Source organism: Meleagris gallopavo, chromosome 16 (genome assembly GCF_905368555.1).
Source record: "Meleagris gallopavo chromosome 16, MGAL_WU_HG_1.1, whole genome shotgun sequence".
NCBI classification, from domain to species: Eukaryota; Metazoa; Chordata; class Aves; order Galliformes; family Phasianidae; genus Meleagris; species Meleagris gallopavo.
In genome coordinates, this window is record NC_139419.1 from 12,680,019 (window position 1) to 12,697,949 (window position 17,931).

The following is a 17,931-nucleotide window of genomic DNA, read 5'->3' on the forward strand; positions in this document are numbered from 1 at the left end:
ATCACATCCAAATGTACATTAACAGTCCCCTCACAGCCAATGAGTGTGGAAGTGACAGTGTGACACTGGAGGCGTGTGCCTTGGCATGCACGAAAGCTGGAGCCCTTCAGCTGGGAGATGACGAGTGAGCAAATCCTCAGTCTGAGCTCCGACTTTGGCTCTGGAACACTGATGGGTGTTGGGCAGTGAATTGATCCCGTCCGGGTCAGCATCCCCGGGGGGAACCACCCTTCACATCCTGCAGCCAAACAGAGCTTGAGCTCTCTAAAACCGCCTTCCTTCCCTGCACGTGCCGCCCAGCCCTGAGGACTTCACTCCACGCAGGGCCCCATTGCTTGGCCCTCCCAAAAACTGTCCCTGACCCAGTGCTTTCATGGCACCTGTGCAGCACAATGGGAACGTGGTGGCACTGAGGGGTGTGAGGATAGGCATCGTACAGGGATGCCAAGCAGATGGGGCTCCTGGCAGATGCTCCTGTCTTTAGAACCCAGTATTTTGGGGCTTTGGGGACACTGCAGAGCTGGTGGTGCAGCACAACAAGGCACCACTGTTCTCATTGCCGCTGCCATGTGGAAATGGCACCAGGCTGTGGGCTGCTGCATCAGGTCTGGCCGCTGACCCCGCGGCTGAGCCCGTAACCCAACTCCACCGGTGCTGGTTACAATTTAGGGCAACAATAACCTATTGAGGCCTATTCCTGCTGCTCCTTGATCTAATTAAAGAGGGCCAGAGGGAAGACAAAACCCGATTCAAAGGGAGCAACAGGCGGCATGCTGGGGATGGCAACATGGAGTGGGGCTGGGGCCACCCACGCCTCCTGCCACAGGGTCTGGGCTGTGCCAGGTGTTGCTGCCCCATGCTTTCATAGCAAGGTTTCTGCATTTGCACAGCTCTCACCCACACAGGTGAGAGGGGCACCCCCAAAACACACTTAAAGATGTAGAGGAGAAACTGGGGTGCCCCTACTCCAGTGATGTTGGACAAGAACACAACGACCCATAGGGCTCAGTGGGGGCATGGCAGTGTGTCGGGGCTGGGCATGCTGCAGCTGTTCTCTATCTGCTTTGGGGTGCTACTGGGTACCTGAGGCCACACAGGCAAGGGGCCCAAGGCATGCTGCATGCTCCCCTTCCTGCCATGCGGCGTCAGTAATGAATGGTATGAGCTTCCTGCCCGCCCACTGATTGCTTCCTCAATGAGTTGCTGTGCGCCGCGCAGCCTGCACGGTCAGCACCAGGCAGCGCTGCTCGATGGCCGTGTGTGCCCGTGATGGAGACCCACGGCCCAGCGTGCCCGTGTACAAACTCGATCATGGGCAGTGAGGCGTGCTAGGATGGAGATGGCGCAGTGGGGAAAAGATGGTAGCAACGAGCTGGGGGGCTGGCACCTCTGAGATGGTGCCTGAGAGCAGCTCCTCCACACCCGGCCTCGAGGTGGCCGCATCCCCAGCTGCGGTGGGGATGGGCTGTGTGTGACCCCTGTATCTGTACTACAAACACCTCCCCCTGCTCACTGCTCCCCAGAGCCAGGCCCCGTGTGCTCCCGGCCCCTCTTTGCCGCCGCCTTATCAGCACCGATTGCCATGCAGCTGCAGCCTCACCAAGCCACGGGCTGACACACCACGCGCTGCCTGCCAGCCACATTCCTGGCGGCCGATAAAGCCGGCAGCCAAAATAACTGCAGCCTGCGCAAATGGGACTGAGTGCGGCCCCATGTCTGGATCCAATTTAGATGGGCTGGCTCACCCCAGCTGAGTCCCTGTGTGCACAGGGGCCAAGCAGTGGTAGGGTTTGGGGTGATTCCTGCAGGCACTGCACAGCTGTGGGGTTCTGCATAAAGGACTCCAAAGCATCACACCCTTTAGCTGCATGCCATGTGTGTGGATCCCCTGGAGGAGGTTCACTCTGGGCACTAATGGCACACAGGGAGGTGGCTGCAGCCACAGCCTGGGAGCATCCCGCCAGCATTGGGGAAGGAGTGTTTTCCCCTGCAGCAGTCTCACTCTTTTGGAGGCACAGCCAGCTGAGGCTGCCTCTGCCTATTGTCCCAGTGTAGCCAGCAAGCCCGGAGCCCTGGGAGCTTGCAGAAGATGAGCGATTCTTTGAAGCCTCCTGCTCTGCCTCCACCTTTGGCTGCTCCCTGGCCACCATGCTAGGCTGACTTTCCCAGCAGGGACATGCCAGCACTTCCACACCACAGCAGCGACCATTCCTCTCCTCTCCTGCAGATCCCAATTGCTGTCTCGGGGCTGACAGACATCTCATGTGGGGACACAGTAGGGCAGCCAAGTGCTGCTTCTGCTGTCACAGCTCACTCAGCTCCTTGCCAGAGGCTACGTACCAGCACCCAGCTGCTCCAATCACCTAGCCCGCTCCATCATTCTGGCCTGTGATGGAGCCAGCTCTCTGCAGTGAAGGTCCCAGTGTCCCTGCTGCTTTGCCAGCGGCTCTGGAGAGAGCCAGAGGCTTCCAGCACAGCACAGCAAGGGCCTTGCCCCAAGCCTCCATCACTCTGGTGGGATGAAGACACTACCTTCTCCTCCATCTGCCCCTCAAGTGGTTCCCATCTCCCTGTGTGCACCATGGCCAGCTTGCAGGGGTACATCGGAGCGATGGGGCCAGCCCAAACTGGGGCATTTGTCACCTTGACAGCCCCAGTGGTGCCACAAAGACAAAAGACATCATCACCACCTTGAAAAGAAGTGCCCTTGCAGTCCTGAGAGCCATTGTACCACTTTCCAAAGGGATGCCCTGAAGGCAGCCCTTGTCACCGGGCAGCCCCTGTGCTGCTGCACAAAGTGCCTAGCCCATCACAAGCAAAGGGTTGGGATCAAGCTGTGCCAAAGGAGTTCACCCGCATGCAGTACTGTGTCAGAGGCCTGGCTGTTCTCAAGCAACATATGCCACCCACAGCACACGCAGTCACTGCCAGCACTGCTGTTGCCTGTCACAGCGCTGCTGAGGACACAGACATACTGTCCCTGACACTGTCACCTCCCGCCCATCCCAAGTGATTGGTGCCAGGGACATGGCCGTGCCATCTCCAGCCTGGCCCCTGGTTTTCTGGTTGAGCGCTGTTGATGCCAGGGGCCACTCACCAGCTCCTGTTGTGCTCACTGCAGGTCCCCAAGCACTGAAGCACATCCCTACTCAGCACCACTGTGCTACTTCACGTCCTCCCTCTGTCACCCCATGGTAAGTCCCCATCCCTACCCAGATGAGGTATCCAGTGCCAAGGTGAAAGTCGCGCCACTGAAATTCCGTGTGTCCCAGAGCTTCACCTCCCGCTCACGCATCTGCAGGGACAAAGACATGGATTGATTGCATCAGTGGCTGCTTGTCTCGCTCCACGTCCTTGCCTTCTTTTGCTGCTGCCTCCTTCTGCTACCAGGGGTGACACAGCCGAATGCACTCAGCACCCTGGGCTGCAGGTGCAGTGCAGGGTGGGCAGCAGAGGTGCTGTGGATATGAGGGCCAGTGGCTGCTGTGCTAGCAGCTCCATGGCCAGGAGAGCCCAGCACGGCTCGACATGGCTGCAATCAGGGTTCTGCAAGGACAGGAGGTGGCTGAAGGCTCTGCTACCCATAGGGACAGAGAGGAGCCTGCTCTTATTGAGACAGGCCACTCTAAAAGCCCCTGGGACTGCCCTTGCCTTGCAGCCATCATGCTGGATGGGAGCCCCATGCAGCGCTGCAGAGATGCACAGGGAGGCCGTGCTGTGGCCTTGGCACAGGGTGGGAAATCCCGGCTGGCACAGAGCTGCCCTCCCAGCAAGGCCCCTACCTGGCTGAACCCCACAGAGATGAGGCAATCGCTGGCTCCCATCCAGAGCAGCCGGGAGTCCTTGTTGTTCTCATGTCCTGGGACACTCTGCAAGGAACACAGCAGACAGAGCCGTCAGCATTGCCACTGCCCACACCATGCAGGACCATGCTCTGTGTGCAGCTACAGCGTGACCGTGAGCAACTGCGGGGCTGAGTGCACGGGGCAGAGCTTCTCCCCACCAAAAGGTGCCCAGAGTGCCAGTGGAGCGGGGACGGCCTCCATGCTGGGACTATCCCTGTGGGGTCACCTTGGTGGTGTTAATATGGTCACTGGGGTGAGTGGAGGGTGGAAGCAGGGAACGTGAGCATGGTGGGATGGCTTCTGGATCCCAACACCACCCATGGCTCCTCCTGCACCAAATGTGGAGCCTGGGGTCAGCGTGCCAAAAAGCTGCTCCATGCTGGTAACAAGACACATGAGCACGGCCACTGCCAGGGTGCAAGAGGGACTTACTTCCCCAATTGTATCCTGGGCTCCTCATCCGTGCCAAATCCCAGCTCAGGAGGCAGGTGCCCCACGTGTGTCCAGAGGCTACTGAGACACTGATGGTAAACTGAGGCCAGCAGCGCTCCTCACCCTGTCCTACCCAGCAGCCCCTCTCCCCTTGCGTTGCTGTGAGGCCAGGACCTCCCAGCACACCGAGACTTTGCCCTGCCCTCTGCGGCATCATCCCCAGTCCCACTGCTGGATCCTGGTGCAGCTCTGCTGAGGACAGGAGCGGAAGAGTTACAGTGCTGGCTCCCACGTGGTACCCAGATGGGCCCTGCGGTTCCGGTGTCCCAGCGGGACCCTGCAGCAATGCTTGCTGTGCGACACAGGAGGTGCTGGAACTCCCTCGCTCTCACTTAACCAGCGCCAAGAAAACAGCCCAACCACCAACGCTTCCAGAGCCGTCACGGAAAAGAGAGCTGAGCCGAGTGCTGTGCTTCCAGCACCACCACACAGCCCAGCACTCCTGACTCTGCCCCCTGCAAAGGACAGAGGGGAGCAAGCAAACCAATGGTGGGAGGCATATGGGGATGGCATGTACATGCTCTCCTGGCACCTGGAGGAGCTGTGCCCCACGGAGGTGCTGTGCTTCTGGGAGAAGCCCTGCCAGGAGTCCCCTCAAGGCCCGGCGGGATGCCTGTCCTATAGAGGAGCTGCTGGGGCCCACAGCCAGGGTGGGAGAGGGCACACGGTGCCAAGCACATCCCCTGCCAGGACAAACACAGCCACGCCAGCCAGCATGGCCTGTGAGGAGCCAAGCCAAGCCCGGCTCTCCCTGCAGCAGCAGCAAGATGTGGGGCAAGATCCAACACATCTCCACTGGCACTGGAGACTTTCCTGGTGGAACAGACCCCCCGATGTCATTCTCCTTTCCTGCTTGATCCTTCCCACTGCATCCTGCATGGCTCCAGGACCAGCATACCTTCATCCCTGTCCCACTTTCAGGTTAAGCAGGTGACGTGTCCCCTGTGCAGTGTGAGGGCTGTGTCACTGCAGTGAGAACAAGGAGGGCCCCAACACGGGGCAGTGAGATAGATGGCTGGGGGCTGCTAGCCCTCCCTGCCAGCCCAGCGCCTTGCTGCTAGACAGAAGGACGGAGCCAATATCAGTGCTGAGAGGGGAAGGAAACCCTGGGAGCCAGGGCCAGGAGAGCTGGAAGCCCAATCCCAGCCAGGATTGTCGGCGAGGAGATTGCTTCTGCACCTGAGCCACACGGCTGTGGCAGCCAAAATTTGACAGCTGGAGATTTGAAAGTCTCATGTGCCAGCTCTGCTGGCTCCCAGTCCTGTGGAGCAAGCAGCAGCAGGGGAGCCAGGGATGTCAGCCCTGGTGGCACAGCTGGCAAAGAGCAGGGAATGCTCAGTGGCAATGCCTCTCTGCAGCACACATAGCTCAGCGGGAGCTGTAACACTCCTGTGAGCAACGTGGTGGAGCCACGGCTGGTCCCCAGCTGGGTGGGATGGGGCAGAGCATGCCAGAACGCGCCTTCGGATCACTCCGGAGAAGAGACGGTGCTGGGACCCTCGCCCAGCCCAGCCCAGTGCCCTGGCGGGGCCTCGCTGCTCACAGCCCACGTTGCGCACGCTGCGGCGGGGAAACATGTTTTCTGCATTAGTTCCATCCCGGGCTGAGCAGTACGTATGTCAGCAAATATGCGGGAGGCTGGGGCCGGGGCGCTCCGGTTTCGGAGGTGGCTCAGACACCAGGCTGTGCAGATGTTGCCAGAGGTGAGCACGCAGGGCCAGATGGCGCGTGTGCCGCTCCACCTAGTGGCAGCCGGTCCCGGGGGGCCCCCAGGAACCCCCCACCTGTGTCCTGTGCAGGAGGCAGATGCCGAGGTCAGGAAGGGATGGTGTGAGAGGGGTGCTGAGGTCGGGTGAGAATCCCAGAGTGGACGTAGGTCCAAGGGGCTGCTGGAGCTGGGCAAGAACCCAGGTTTGGAGAAAAATGATGATGGCAGCTTCATTGTGCACACACTGATCAGCTCATCCCCAACACCTTCCTGTTCCCCATCCTGCCCTGGCACTCACACCAAGTCCAGGGGGTCCCCAGCCCTGAAGAGCCCCAAGGACGCTGTGGGACACAGGGTGGCTGAGCACTCCACACCATGGGGAGCATGCCTGGCGTGTCAGATGCAGCTGTTGGCAGCACAGCCACAGTGGGTCAGCATGAGCTGGCAACAGCTGCCGGCAGATTTCGGCTCCTCGGCTGCCCAGGAGAGCCTGACACAAAGCAAAAGCTGCTCCTGCACAAGGGCGATCCCAGACTCTGCCTGGAATATTTACCTTTGGTCAGGGGCTGGGGAGCCCAGGGCAGGGCTAGACAGCAGGGGAAAGCCCCTGAGCTCTGGAATCTCTCGGTTCTGCCATGCCCACAGCTGGCAGACTGCAGGCATCCAAACCCTGTGGAGAAAAGGACGGGGAAAGCAATTGCTGCCACCAACAGGCATGAGCCCAGAGGGCAGAGGAAAAGCTTCCAGGGGAGCTGAGGGGGTTAACCATGGTGCATCCTCCCCGCAGAAGAATGCAATCTCCCCTCGCTGCCAAATCCCACTCGCTCAAGAGGTGGCCAGGAGTGCAGAGCAGCTTCTAGCAGGCCGGCCCCACGTCTGCAGAGCAGCTCCTCCAACAGAGGAACACAGGGAGGGGATAGCACGAGGCTAGAGGGGCTACTTGCCTCCAAAAGGTGGCTTTGTGTTCAGAAGCTGCATTCCTCCTGAAGCAGAGAAAGGAGGTGCTGGACCTCAGCGGAGCCAGCCTCTGACAGCCACATACAAAGTACGCTGCTCTGAGCCTCATGGTTCTGCTGAACCTCACCAAACTACAGCTACTGGGCATCCAAACGGGATGGCAGACAGAGCTTCCCTGCAGCAAAGCTCCAGCAGCCCTGTGCCAGTCCTGATAAGGGAAGACTGGATTTAGTTTGTGGTTGCCACAGTGGAAAGGGACCAATGTGGCACCCCTCTACCCTCTGGGCAGTAAGCTAGGAGGCTCCCACGACTCCCCAACCTACACATCAGCAAGCAGTAGCACAGTAAGGCTGTGACCCACCAACCCCACATGGCTGTCCCCAGTATGCCTGCAGGACAGACGGGCACCCAGTGGAGAGTAAGCCCTTCGGCTCACGCAGTGATGCTGGGACTCGGCCTGAATCCTCCTTGACTTCCCCATATCTGCAATACCAGCGGCATTCCTGCGAAGGATAGCCGAGGGGGAAGCAGAGCAGAGGAAATATAAACAATCCCGTGCAGTTACGCTGGGGAACAGAAGCATGAGAGCGTGGAGCGCGCAATGCTATAAATAGGCAGCCCAGAGCTTGGCCAACTTTTTCAAAGCTTCCCACGGTCTCCTTGGGAATGTGGGATGCTGCAGACCTTCCCTCTGCCCAGAGGAAGCTGCTGATGAGGCTGGGAGTCAGGTACCCCCAGGGTGACCCCAGCGTGGGATACCACGCTGCTGGGGTGGGGAGGCAAGCAGAGAGCCTCCCATGTCCTGCTGCTCCTTCTCCTGCTGAGCGGTGCCCAGCTGGACCAGCGGCCAGGGACAGAACCATTGCCAAAGCAGGATCCAGGACAAAGGTGTCACATCAGGGTCTGCAGGGTCCAAATGGTGGGCATGGCTGGGTGGCTCCAGCCTGGACATCCACCTTGCCCTGGCACTGCCCTGCCTGCGTGGCCATGCTTGTGGGATGCAGAGGCAATGGCTGGGGTGTGGAAGAAGGGCTACAGGGGAGCCGCGGGCAGAGGTAGGCACCTCCAGGTCCCTACCTTTCCCCATGACATGGCCTGCAAGGCAGGGAAATAACCCACTGTGGGGACAAACACACCCTGAATTGTCCCCAGTTGCCCTCAGCCTCGGTCGCACAAGCATCGCGCTCCAAGGGAGCACTATAAAACGTGTGCACAGGCGTGCACTCGCCCGACGCGCGTGGCCGTTCCCTCGCCCCCAGTTCTGCCAAAACAGCATCGGGGGAAGTTTCTCGTGAGAACAAGCACAGTTCCTCTTCATCCCACACTGGCTGCGCTCAGCCGTGGCCCCGCAGCACGGCGTATCGATGGCGCCTGCCCCAGCCCCATAATGTGAGCCAGGTGCCGACCAGATGCACGCAGCCCTGCACATGCCATGCAAGCGTGGGGGTGGATGTGGGACACTGCATGTGGGAGACAGGGCTCTGCTGCACCAAATCAGGATGCTGGGAAAGCAATCAAAGAAGATATCACCTCCAGCACTGCCAGTGCTGTAAGCCAGATGCCACTTGGTGCCATTCCACTGACTCACCTGCAGTGCTGGTGCTCTTCTGGCACCCTGACCCCAGCCTGGCACCGTGATCCCAGCACTGTCCTCACTGCATGAAGGACCACAACTACTGCACAAGCAAACCCCAGGGCTTGGTCTAAGCAATGCAGGAGTGCCCAGGGACAGAAGGGTGCTTCGTGTCTAGTTGCTGCAGGGTTGGCAAAGGCAGGACAGGAGAAGCACCCAGCCTTGTCATGGCTGCAGCTGGGATGGATGGGATGAAATCTTCCAACACAAGGGTCAAGGCAAGGAGGGAGACAGTGTACAGCAGTAATAAGCCCCGAACCCGTGGGAGGTGAGGGGAAGGGAGGAAAGTGCGGCCTTGGGAGAAGTCAAGGAGGTGGATGGGACATGCAGGACCTCACAAAAGGACAACACCCAGATGGAGCAGCGCGGGAGGCACGATGCGACCAGCTGCAGCAAAGAGGTGACTGTGGGCCCCAGAGGGCCAAGCAGCCACTGCCTGGGGCTCCTGGCCACTCCCAAGGACAGCTTAAGGTCCCAAGCATGGCTGCAGAAGGCAGGCAGACCAAATGTCCTCTTCACCATCCCATGGTCCCTGACATTGCGTGCACTGCACCCATGAGACCCAAGAGTGACATCAGCCCCACAGCAGCCACCCCTCCTCCCTGCTCCTGAGGCTCCACTTTTAGCTCCTTCTCTTCCTTTTCCTCTGCTCTAAAAAAGGAATGGTTTAATGAGGCAGGCTTGGCAAATTAAGAAAACCAGCCGGAGGAGCAGCTCTGTGCTGAGCTTTGCTTTGTTGGAAGCATGCTGCAGAGGGATGGAGCTGTGCTGGCAGTAGTGCTGAGCCTGCGGCCACAACTACAAGCGGAGCCGGCTAGAAACCCATTGCTCATCTCCTTCACCACAGTAAGAACCAGTGGGCCTCAAAGCTGGGAGCTGGTGAGGCACTGGCACCACTCAGTGGCCCTGACAGCACTTGGTTTTGTAACCACCTTGGCCCCAGGGAGCAGGAGCCCTTCCAAGCATCCTGGCCCTCCAGCAACAGGGGGAAAACACAAAACACAGGAGCGTTATCCCTCTTGGCTAAACCAGCTCTCTGCAAACTTCCAAAGGATTTATAGCATTTTAAAGTTTTCCCCTTCAGCACAGTACTTCTCCAAGACTAAACATCTTCATCAATTCTCAGCCGGACGGGGTTATGGCTGCAGTGCTGCGCCTCGCGGCAGCAAAGGTGCTTATTTCTCTTGGCAAACTCCAAGTGCCGGCAAGGGCTCAGTGCCGGCCATGGCCTGGCTCAGGAGGCAGCGGAGGGAAGTGAGCTGCCTGCTTTGAACAGACACCATCATTCACATGTTATTTTTAATAGCCCAGCTAGACAGAGTCCACCCGCCCCAGGAGACTTGGCTGGAGCCCACGGAGCTCACAGCATCACAGAAATGCCGTTATACAAAGCGACAGAACTGTCAGGGGAAGGACCAGGGGGCAGGGAGAGCAGGGAGCTGGGGGGAGATGAGGAGTGAATCTGAAAGTAGAGGCTAGCTCCTCCCTGCAAGGTGGAGCAGCTCCCAGAGCCATTCGGAGGGCTGGGAGTGCTTCATCCTGGCTTGTTTGCATGTATAACTGCTAGATTTATACTTAAGTACTGTACTGCTGTATTTACAAAAGCTGCCTCAAGGCACCTCTCACACCTGCAGAGAGCACCTGCGGGCACTGGAGGCTGTTCGTCTCCAGAGCCCTGGGGCAGGCACGTGCTGGTGCCAGGAGCACACTGCAGCCATCCCATCCTGCTCTCCACTGCTTCCCTTCCCTCCCAAAAGCCTCCCACTCCTTCTGCACAGGGAAACAGCAGCTGTCAGCAGCCAGAGCCCTGAAGCCACAGGAAGCCTCTAATAAGAGGCTGTTTAAACTTGATGTGGATGGCAAGACCCAAGTCATCTACTTATTTCCTAATCACTGTTATTTTGCTGAGCTGCGCGAATCCAGCTGCCCAACCTCACCCTTAGCAGGATTTTATTCCCAAAAGTCTTTTGCTCAGCTCCAGCATGGCAGCACAAAACCCAGGAGCCATTCTGGAGCCCACATGCCTGAATGGTTTGGGACTGCTGCCTGCAATGCAGGTAGGCAACAGCACCAAAGCCCTTCTGTTATCCCTCCTGCCAAGTGAACTGAGGCAGTTCACCGGGTGGGTGGATGGGAGGGCAGGAGTTCCATGTGTCCACTCTGGGCTCCAGCAGACAGCCTCATTGCGAGCGGAGCCTCCTGCAACAATGTGAACCCTGCTGGGGCTGGGTGGGTTGGTTCACTGCACACCCCAGGTGGACAGGGCTGCCTGCACCGTGCTGCACAGTGCAGCTAGGAGGGACAGTACCTGGGATGCAGCTGGGCCGGCTCGAGGGTCAAAGATCCGCAGTTTCTTGTCCTGTTGAGATAAAAAGAAAACAGAGAAGGGTTAAGGACCCTGGGGCCAGCAGGAGGTAAGACCATATTATGCAGACAGCTGGAGGGAGCCTCCTGCTCCTGCACCTCCCCCAAAGCCCGCTCCTATGGCTCACAGCACCCTGCAGGTCCTGCCCCATGGCTGGGCATTGGCATATCCCACGGCCTCACTGAGGCCATGACACCTTCAAAACTGCTCCAAAACAATTCCCAAACTGCTCTGTCTCCAAAACAGAGCCAAGGTGGCTGGAACTGGACCTTTCAGCCCCATCCTCCAAAATGCTCCCTGGCACCCCAAGGGCAGCATAGAGAGCTTTTCCCTGCCTCAGCTCCACAGCCAAGTGCCTCGGGAAGGGTTGGCTGGGACAGTAGGAATATGTCCTGGTGCTAGCCCTTTTCCATGGGCTTTTTGCAGAGATAGAGGAGCACCGGGAGCCTGGTCTGCACACTTGACCTGCATGCTTGGTCTCATCTCAGGACCACCTCCTTGCTTGGCATGCAAGCTCAGTCTGCACGCTCAGCTGGGCTTGCACAGTCAGTCCTTGCTTGGCCTCTACACACAGCCTGGGGCGTGCCTGTGCACTCAGCCTGCATGCAAGGCCTGCACATGCCCCGCACACTGGCGCATCCAGCCAATGCACAGCCGATGAGCAGCAGGCGCCATCTAGTGCTGCCATCCCGCTCACCAGCCTCAATTCTGCCCTTTCTCCCCCAAATGGAGTCACCATTTGCACCCCACGTTCCTCGGGTGTCAAGCAGATTTATGGTCACCAGAGACATCCCGTGTGGGTGGCAGGGTAGGTCAGCAAGTGCTTTGCCAACAGCCTGATCAGCATCTCGCTTAAGGCAGTCAGAGCCCAGCAGGTGGCAAAGCAGGAGGGAGAGGAGGAGGAGGACTGCCCACTCAGAAACACAGCGCACAGCAATGTCACCATGCACAGATGAGGTTCCCAGCCCCATGTGTGCTCCGCTCACCTTGCAGGAGGTGCCGAGCAGGCGGCCGTCATGCTTCCAGGATATGCTCTGCAGCTGGTCCCCATGGGCCTCCAAGGCTGGGAGGGGAGAAAACGGTCAGAGTCTACCAGGGGTTGGGCACAGGTTCTGTTCTCTGCCATACGGAGCAGGCCCTTCCCTGCCACCCTCTGTCTGGCAAGGCTTTCCTTGCAGCAGGAGCTCAGCTTGGCACCATACTGCCAAACCATGCTGGTTTTCCACCTTAACAACTTGTTTTTGCCAAAAGAAATCCTTCTGCTTGAGAAGAACACCATAGTCAAAGCAGATTTCTCTTCCCCAGATGGACCTCATGTTTGTCACACAGACCACAAGGCAACCGCTGGTTTTCTGAATTCAAAGCCTTTCAGTTCAAAACACAAACCAGGACAATGCTGGCATGCTGTGCCCACATGCCCACCACCTCACACTGACCAGGGAGCAGCACCCTTCATCCAGCCAGCCTCCTCTCACAAGCCTTTCCACTGAATCTTCAAGACCCAGGGATCTCAGAACGCGAACCCTCCATTACCACAGAGCTTCTCAGGTGCAATGTTCTGGCCTTTCTGAAGGGCCCATAGCAGCCAGAGCAGACGGCAGAGCCTGCTGAGGGCACAGTGTGAGCATCCCCACAGGACAGGAGACACCAGGCCAGGTTGGCTCAGGCACAGTTTCTCTGCTCCCACATCCATGGGGCTGTGCCTACCTGTCAGCGGCTGCTGCTGCCCCATGTCCCACACGGTGACACACTTCCCCACACCACTGGTCAGGATGCCATCCGCCGTTGGGTGGAACTGCAACATGTCCACTGGGCCCCCTCCAGGACCCAGCGTCAGCCCTGCACTGCTGGGCAGCTCCTGCCCTTCCTCAGGCAGGCGCCAAACCTTCACCTGTGGCACCAGAAAACACAGTCAGACCCTGGAGGCCCATCCCATCTGAATCCATCTCCCCCCACCCTACAGCAAGGCCTAGGGACAGGCTGGGGACAGCCACATGGCCCTGCACCTAGCACTCACCGTTTCATCAGCAGAGCCTGTGGCCAGCAGGAGTGGGTCAAAGGGTGAGAAGTCGAAGTCTGTCACTGCATCTGGAAGGTGAGGAGAAGAGACTCATCCCCACGTCACATGCAGACAACTTTGGGCCCTTCCCCAGGCAGCCGGGGCAGAGGCATTTCAGGGCAGCATGCTTTGCTATGACCCCCCCCATGCTGACCTTCAGGGCCTCACACTCCTCTGTCCCCACAGGCAGAGCACATCAAGCAACCCACAGCTGCATTTCTCTATTTAAAACAGCTTTCATTTCACAGCAGACACCCCCACGCCAAGCCACCGGCAGTGCAGGCCGGTAGAAGTGCCAGTGGCATGAGAGCGCCTGCATCAGCCCCATGCACCCAGCAAACAAGGTTCCTTTGTCCCAGCCCTGTGCGGCATCAGCAGAGCCCCACGGGAGCAGTGCTGGCACCGTACTCTGCAGCCCCTCCAACGCGTTCAGCACACGGGTGAAAGTAGGTCACTGTGTACTTTTCCGCTTCCACGAGGCTGCTAAGAGATGCAGGCCCAGAAGGCACAAAATGAGAGGGATGTACTCTGGCTCCTGACTTATCTGCTATGTTTGCCCTGGGAGGAGAAGAAAATCCCTTCTCTGCTTTGAATGCAGAAGGGAGGCGTTTCCCAGGCATCATCAGCTTCAAAGGGCTTCTGCTGAAATCCCATTAAGGGCTGCTTGGCTCCACTGGCCCCTGGAGAGCTCCTCTGGGAGCACGGGCAGCTTGGTGGCACAGGGACACCCGCCAGACAGGGCAGAGATGGAGCTGGGCAAACAACTTCAGGAGGTCAATGAGCCTAGAGATGATGGGCTGGGACCCGGGAGGGACGTGGCCTGAACCATAGCCCAGGGTAGCTGGGAAGCTTCAGGCTTCCTTGTTTAAGTGGCAGTTTGGCTGCTCCGGTGGCTGTGATGATGACATGGGTCACTGTGCCAGGGCACAGCCTGAAGCCTCCGGCTCTCATGCAGCAGGAGGCAGCACAGAGAGAAGGCCTCAGTGTCTGGCTAATCTCCCTGCCTTGGCTCACCTCAGTTATAAAGGGAGACTTTCCATCCGTTTGCCAGCAGGATGCAGCTCCCATCTGCTGCACCCCGGCTGAGTGACTAGAAGGGTTGCCATGCACAGAGTCTGAGACACGGTGGAAACAGCACAGCTCAGGCACACTGTGTGCTCCTGCAGCTGTGCCAAAGCACTGTGTGCACAAAGACAGTGCTGAGATTGGCTCAGCAGCCTGCTCCCATCTTGATCCTCTGTTCCAGTTTTGGAGAAATGGGTGGACCCTGCACTCTAGACCCCAGGAGAAGGTTGCCCAGACTCCCCCTTCCCCAGGTACCTTCTGCCTCTGTGGTACACACTGTGCTGCCAGCAGCAATGCTGCCACTGGCCCATCCTTCTCCCCTCATCACCAGGTACACCCTGCTGCAATCACAGCTCACTATGGGCAGCTGGGCTTGCACACTCTGCCTCGGGGCTGCTTGGCAGCTGCTGCTTCACGAGTCTGTTCCAGGTGCCTTTGTGCAAGGTGCTTGGTTTAAGTTAAGGATTAGAATTATGCTCCCAGAGTGCTTTTTACACTAGTCCGATTGACATTTTGTGCAATGAGTAACATGGTGAAGGTGTGCTAAGGGAAGCTCCCCAGGAGTTCAAGACTGTTCTGCAGTGTAGGGACTGGGATTGATTTCTTTCCTCTGTAGAAACCCAGTCTTCCCCAGCTTACCTGAGTGGCAGCAGAGCTGAGACACAGTCCTCTTGCCCCCATCCCTGCCCTCCAGCAGCACAATGCCCAGCACACCTGCAGAGAACACACAGCAGCAGCTCACTGCTTGCCCAACAGCCCGGACATCACCCCCCCCATCAGAGCTCCCAGGAAGCCCCCGCAATTTGGGACACTTGCAATTCAAGAAAAATGAGGAGACTGTGGGGTGGACAGCATCTTCAGGGGACTTCAGAAAGAACCAGCTTCAGGCCACATGAGCCTCCCGTGCCCATGCAGCTGGCCTGGCACCCAGCTCTGAGGGCAAAATTACACCACCCCCAGGCACCTCACCTGCTGCCTCGGCACTGAAGGCGACCCAATGGCAGCTGGCCTTCACGTGGTTCCCATAAGATGCAACAGAGCTGGCTCGGAGACCCCCGATCCAGGCCTGGGATAGGGAGAGAAACCTGTGTTAAGAGATGGCACTGCTTTGGGGGGCGGTGTTTGGAGGGCTGGAGAGGAGAGCACAAAGTGGTGACGCTGCATCATGGACAGCATCAGTACCAACAGAGCCCCTTCAGCGAGTTACACAGCATGACCTGGAGGCTGCTGGAGGCACGGCCATGAGGTTCTGCCCTCCAGGAGGAATGGAACAATGCGGTCGCTTGTGTCCCACGGGCACAGTCATGACCCCTCTATGGACTGCGGTTTGGGGCCAGCTGGAGGTTAGGGACAGCGTTGACACCACTCCACAGAGACAGGGATGGGAGCACCCCTGCTCTGAGCGCTGCCCCTCCATGAACCCATCCCAGGCTTCAACTGTCCTGTGGTGGGAAGGATTCAGGGGGTTCTGCATAAACTAGTGGTGGGGAGTTAGGGATGTTGAAAAGGTCTCTTGGGCTGTGCTGAGTGAGGCACTGGCAATGGCAGATAAACCCCTCCGGCAGCACACATGCTATGTGGACACACAGCCAAAAAACTTCCCCACAGCTCCTGAGCCAAAATCTCACTCTGCTATTCATTCTCCAGCATCAGCAGGGTGCTGAGAAGCCTTGTGACACCGAACATAATCACAGTTCCATGCCCCAGGGTCAAGTCTGACCCTGCACAAACCTGACACTGGGCATCATGCAAGCGTCCCCATGGTTGCAACAGACTTTCAAGTCCTGCAGCTGTGCAAAGCCATTTGCAGGACAGGAGCTGCATGGCCCCAGAGTGAGACCTGAGCTTCCTCTCCTTGCACAGCTTCCTCTTGGGGCCCGACAGAGCAGCAGTTCCTGCAGCACTTCCTCTAGTCCTTGTCACAGCACACAGCACGGTGGCAGGCCTGTTAACCCTTTCTATATCAAGGGGAGGCTCCTGTCCTCAGACTGGGAGGGTCAGTCAGCTGTCCCCAGTCACAAAATGCCTAGAAATGTCACAAGAACACAATGCCAGAAGGGAGAAGCAACCAGCTGTGATCCTGATGTACATCACACTTTCCCATCCAATCAGGTCAAGTGTCCATCTTTGCCTCAGTAAACAAGCAGCTCTGCCCTGCAGGGACACAACGACACCTGAGCCTTCTGTCCCACGGAGCAGGGTCACAGCTCCCAGCTCCCTGCACCTGGATGGGAAATGCCATTCAGAAGGCCCCTTCATACACGGCCCATGAGGACAGCAAATGACTCTCTGCACCCTGTCCTCCATGTCTTGCAGAGCACCCCCCGCGCTGGAGTTGACAGCACAGTGCCAGGGATGTGCCTGCCTGTGGGATGCTGTAAACTCCCAATGCCAGACCCCCGGGCCCTTTGATGTGGAGCTATAACAGTCCTGATGCCTGCATGTGCTCCCTGATTTGGCACAGATGTCACCATGACCCTTCCTATAGGACAGGTCAGTCTTGCACAAGGATGGTTTGAATGGGAAGTTAAAGGGAATGTGAGTGCTGAAGCCAAAAGACCATGAGATAAACATGCTGGTGGCCAAAACCTTTTTCAAAGACAGCAAAACCAAAAGACTTTCAGCAGTATCACCCCTCCCCACTTCTGCCCATATAGTATACACCACATAATGCACCCATCTCTTGCCACAGCACAAGGCATAAGCAGAGCAGCCTGCACCATGCCACCAGCCTGCTGGCTCCAGGAGCCCGGGACAAGCTGCACACCCCAGCAGCGCTCAGTGACACTCAGCACAGCCCATCCCTGAGTGAGCATCTCCTCCCCTTCCCTTCTGAGTGTGCAGGGGATGGGGATGCAGGGACAACACCGACTAAGCTCAGGGCAGAGTGGGCCCTGCAGCCAGGATGGGCCACACCACTCAACCGGGCTGGTTGTCCAATTTCATCGCGGGGCAGAGGCCCTGCAGAGCCCAGCGCTGGGCACCACGTGGCTGTGCACCACACGCTGAGGGGATACACTAACACTGATTTTGTGGGTGCTGGGACCCGGCCCCAGCCTGCAGCGCTTCCTCTCTGCCTACGGAAGCAGGGTGGCACGGGCAGGGCGCGGTGCTCAGTGCTCAGTATTGCACACTTCCCTGCCTGACACACACATTGCCCGGGCAGGTTGGGCACAGCCTTACTGCTGCCAGCTGGAAGCACGCGTACGGCAAGCGGCACGCACCAGGTGGGCGGCACGCATCGCCTCCGCCTGTCGTACCCAGCCAGGGTCGCGGGGCGGGGGAGAAGCACCGGGGAGCCTGCGCTGGGCAGGGAAGCGCCCGCGGCCGGGAGCCGGGTGGGCAGCGGGAGGCTGCCAAGGAAGAGTCGCTTAGGGGATGCCGCCCGGGAGTCGGCACACGGAGCCCGGCAGCCCCGGAGCCGCGGGTACCGAGCACGGCCACGCACGGTCTCGCCCCGTTAGATTAGAAGAGCCCCGGCTCGCCCCCGCATCCCCCGGCACGGGCCGGCGGGGAGTGCCCGCCGCGCTCACCTCCCTGCGGGGCAGCCGGGCCTCGGTGTGCCGGAACTTGGACGCCTTGAAGCGGTTCATGGTGCGCCGGGACCGCCGCGCCGCGCCGCCCTCAGCCCTGCCCCGCTTGGCCCCGCCCCGCGGCTCGGCGCACCGCGGGTTCCCGTTCTGGCAGAGCTGCTCCGCGCACAGCACGGCGCGATGTCAGCAGGCCGCCGCTCCGCCCCCAGCAGCGAGCAGAACCGCCGCGTGCGGCTGTCAGGGAAGCGGAGCCCCGCGCCCCGCCGTGTCGCCC

At 59.0% G+C, this 17,931-nt stretch overlaps 1 protein-coding gene across 3 annotated transcripts in view; it reads right to left on the minus strand.

The window, feature by feature from the left end:
• CORO7 (coronin 7) overlaps positions 1 to 17,813 on the minus strand; it is a 34,990-nt gene extending 17,177 nt beyond the window's left edge. Inside the window, exons 1-9 of one of the 3 annotated variants that reach the window (XM_085237726.1) lie at positions 17,658 to 17,813; positions 15,094 to 15,190; positions 14,764 to 14,838; positions 13,018 to 13,088; positions 12,708 to 12,891; positions 11,987 to 12,063; positions 10,944 to 10,994; positions 3,783 to 3,869; positions 3,213 to 3,295 (exon numbers count right to left, since the gene is read on the minus strand). In XM_085237726.1, coding sequence (XP_085093852.1) covers positions 3,213 to 3,295; positions 3,783 to 3,869; positions 10,944 to 10,994; positions 11,987 to 12,063; positions 12,708 to 12,891; positions 13,018 to 13,088; positions 14,764 to 14,838; positions 15,094 to 15,190; positions 17,658 to 17,717 — 785 coding nt within the window. In that variant the 5' untranslated portion in view covers positions 17,718 to 17,813. Of the gene's footprint in view, positions 1 to 3,212; positions 3,296 to 3,782; positions 3,870 to 10,943; positions 10,995 to 11,465; positions 11,487 to 11,986; positions 12,064 to 12,707; positions 12,892 to 13,017; positions 13,089 to 14,763; positions 14,839 to 15,093; positions 15,191 to 17,657 lie in introns of those variants that run through there. The other 2 variants (XM_085237728.1, XM_085237729.1) reach the window with 2 other exon arrangements.
• Positions 17,814 to 17,931: the final 118 nt, after the last annotated feature.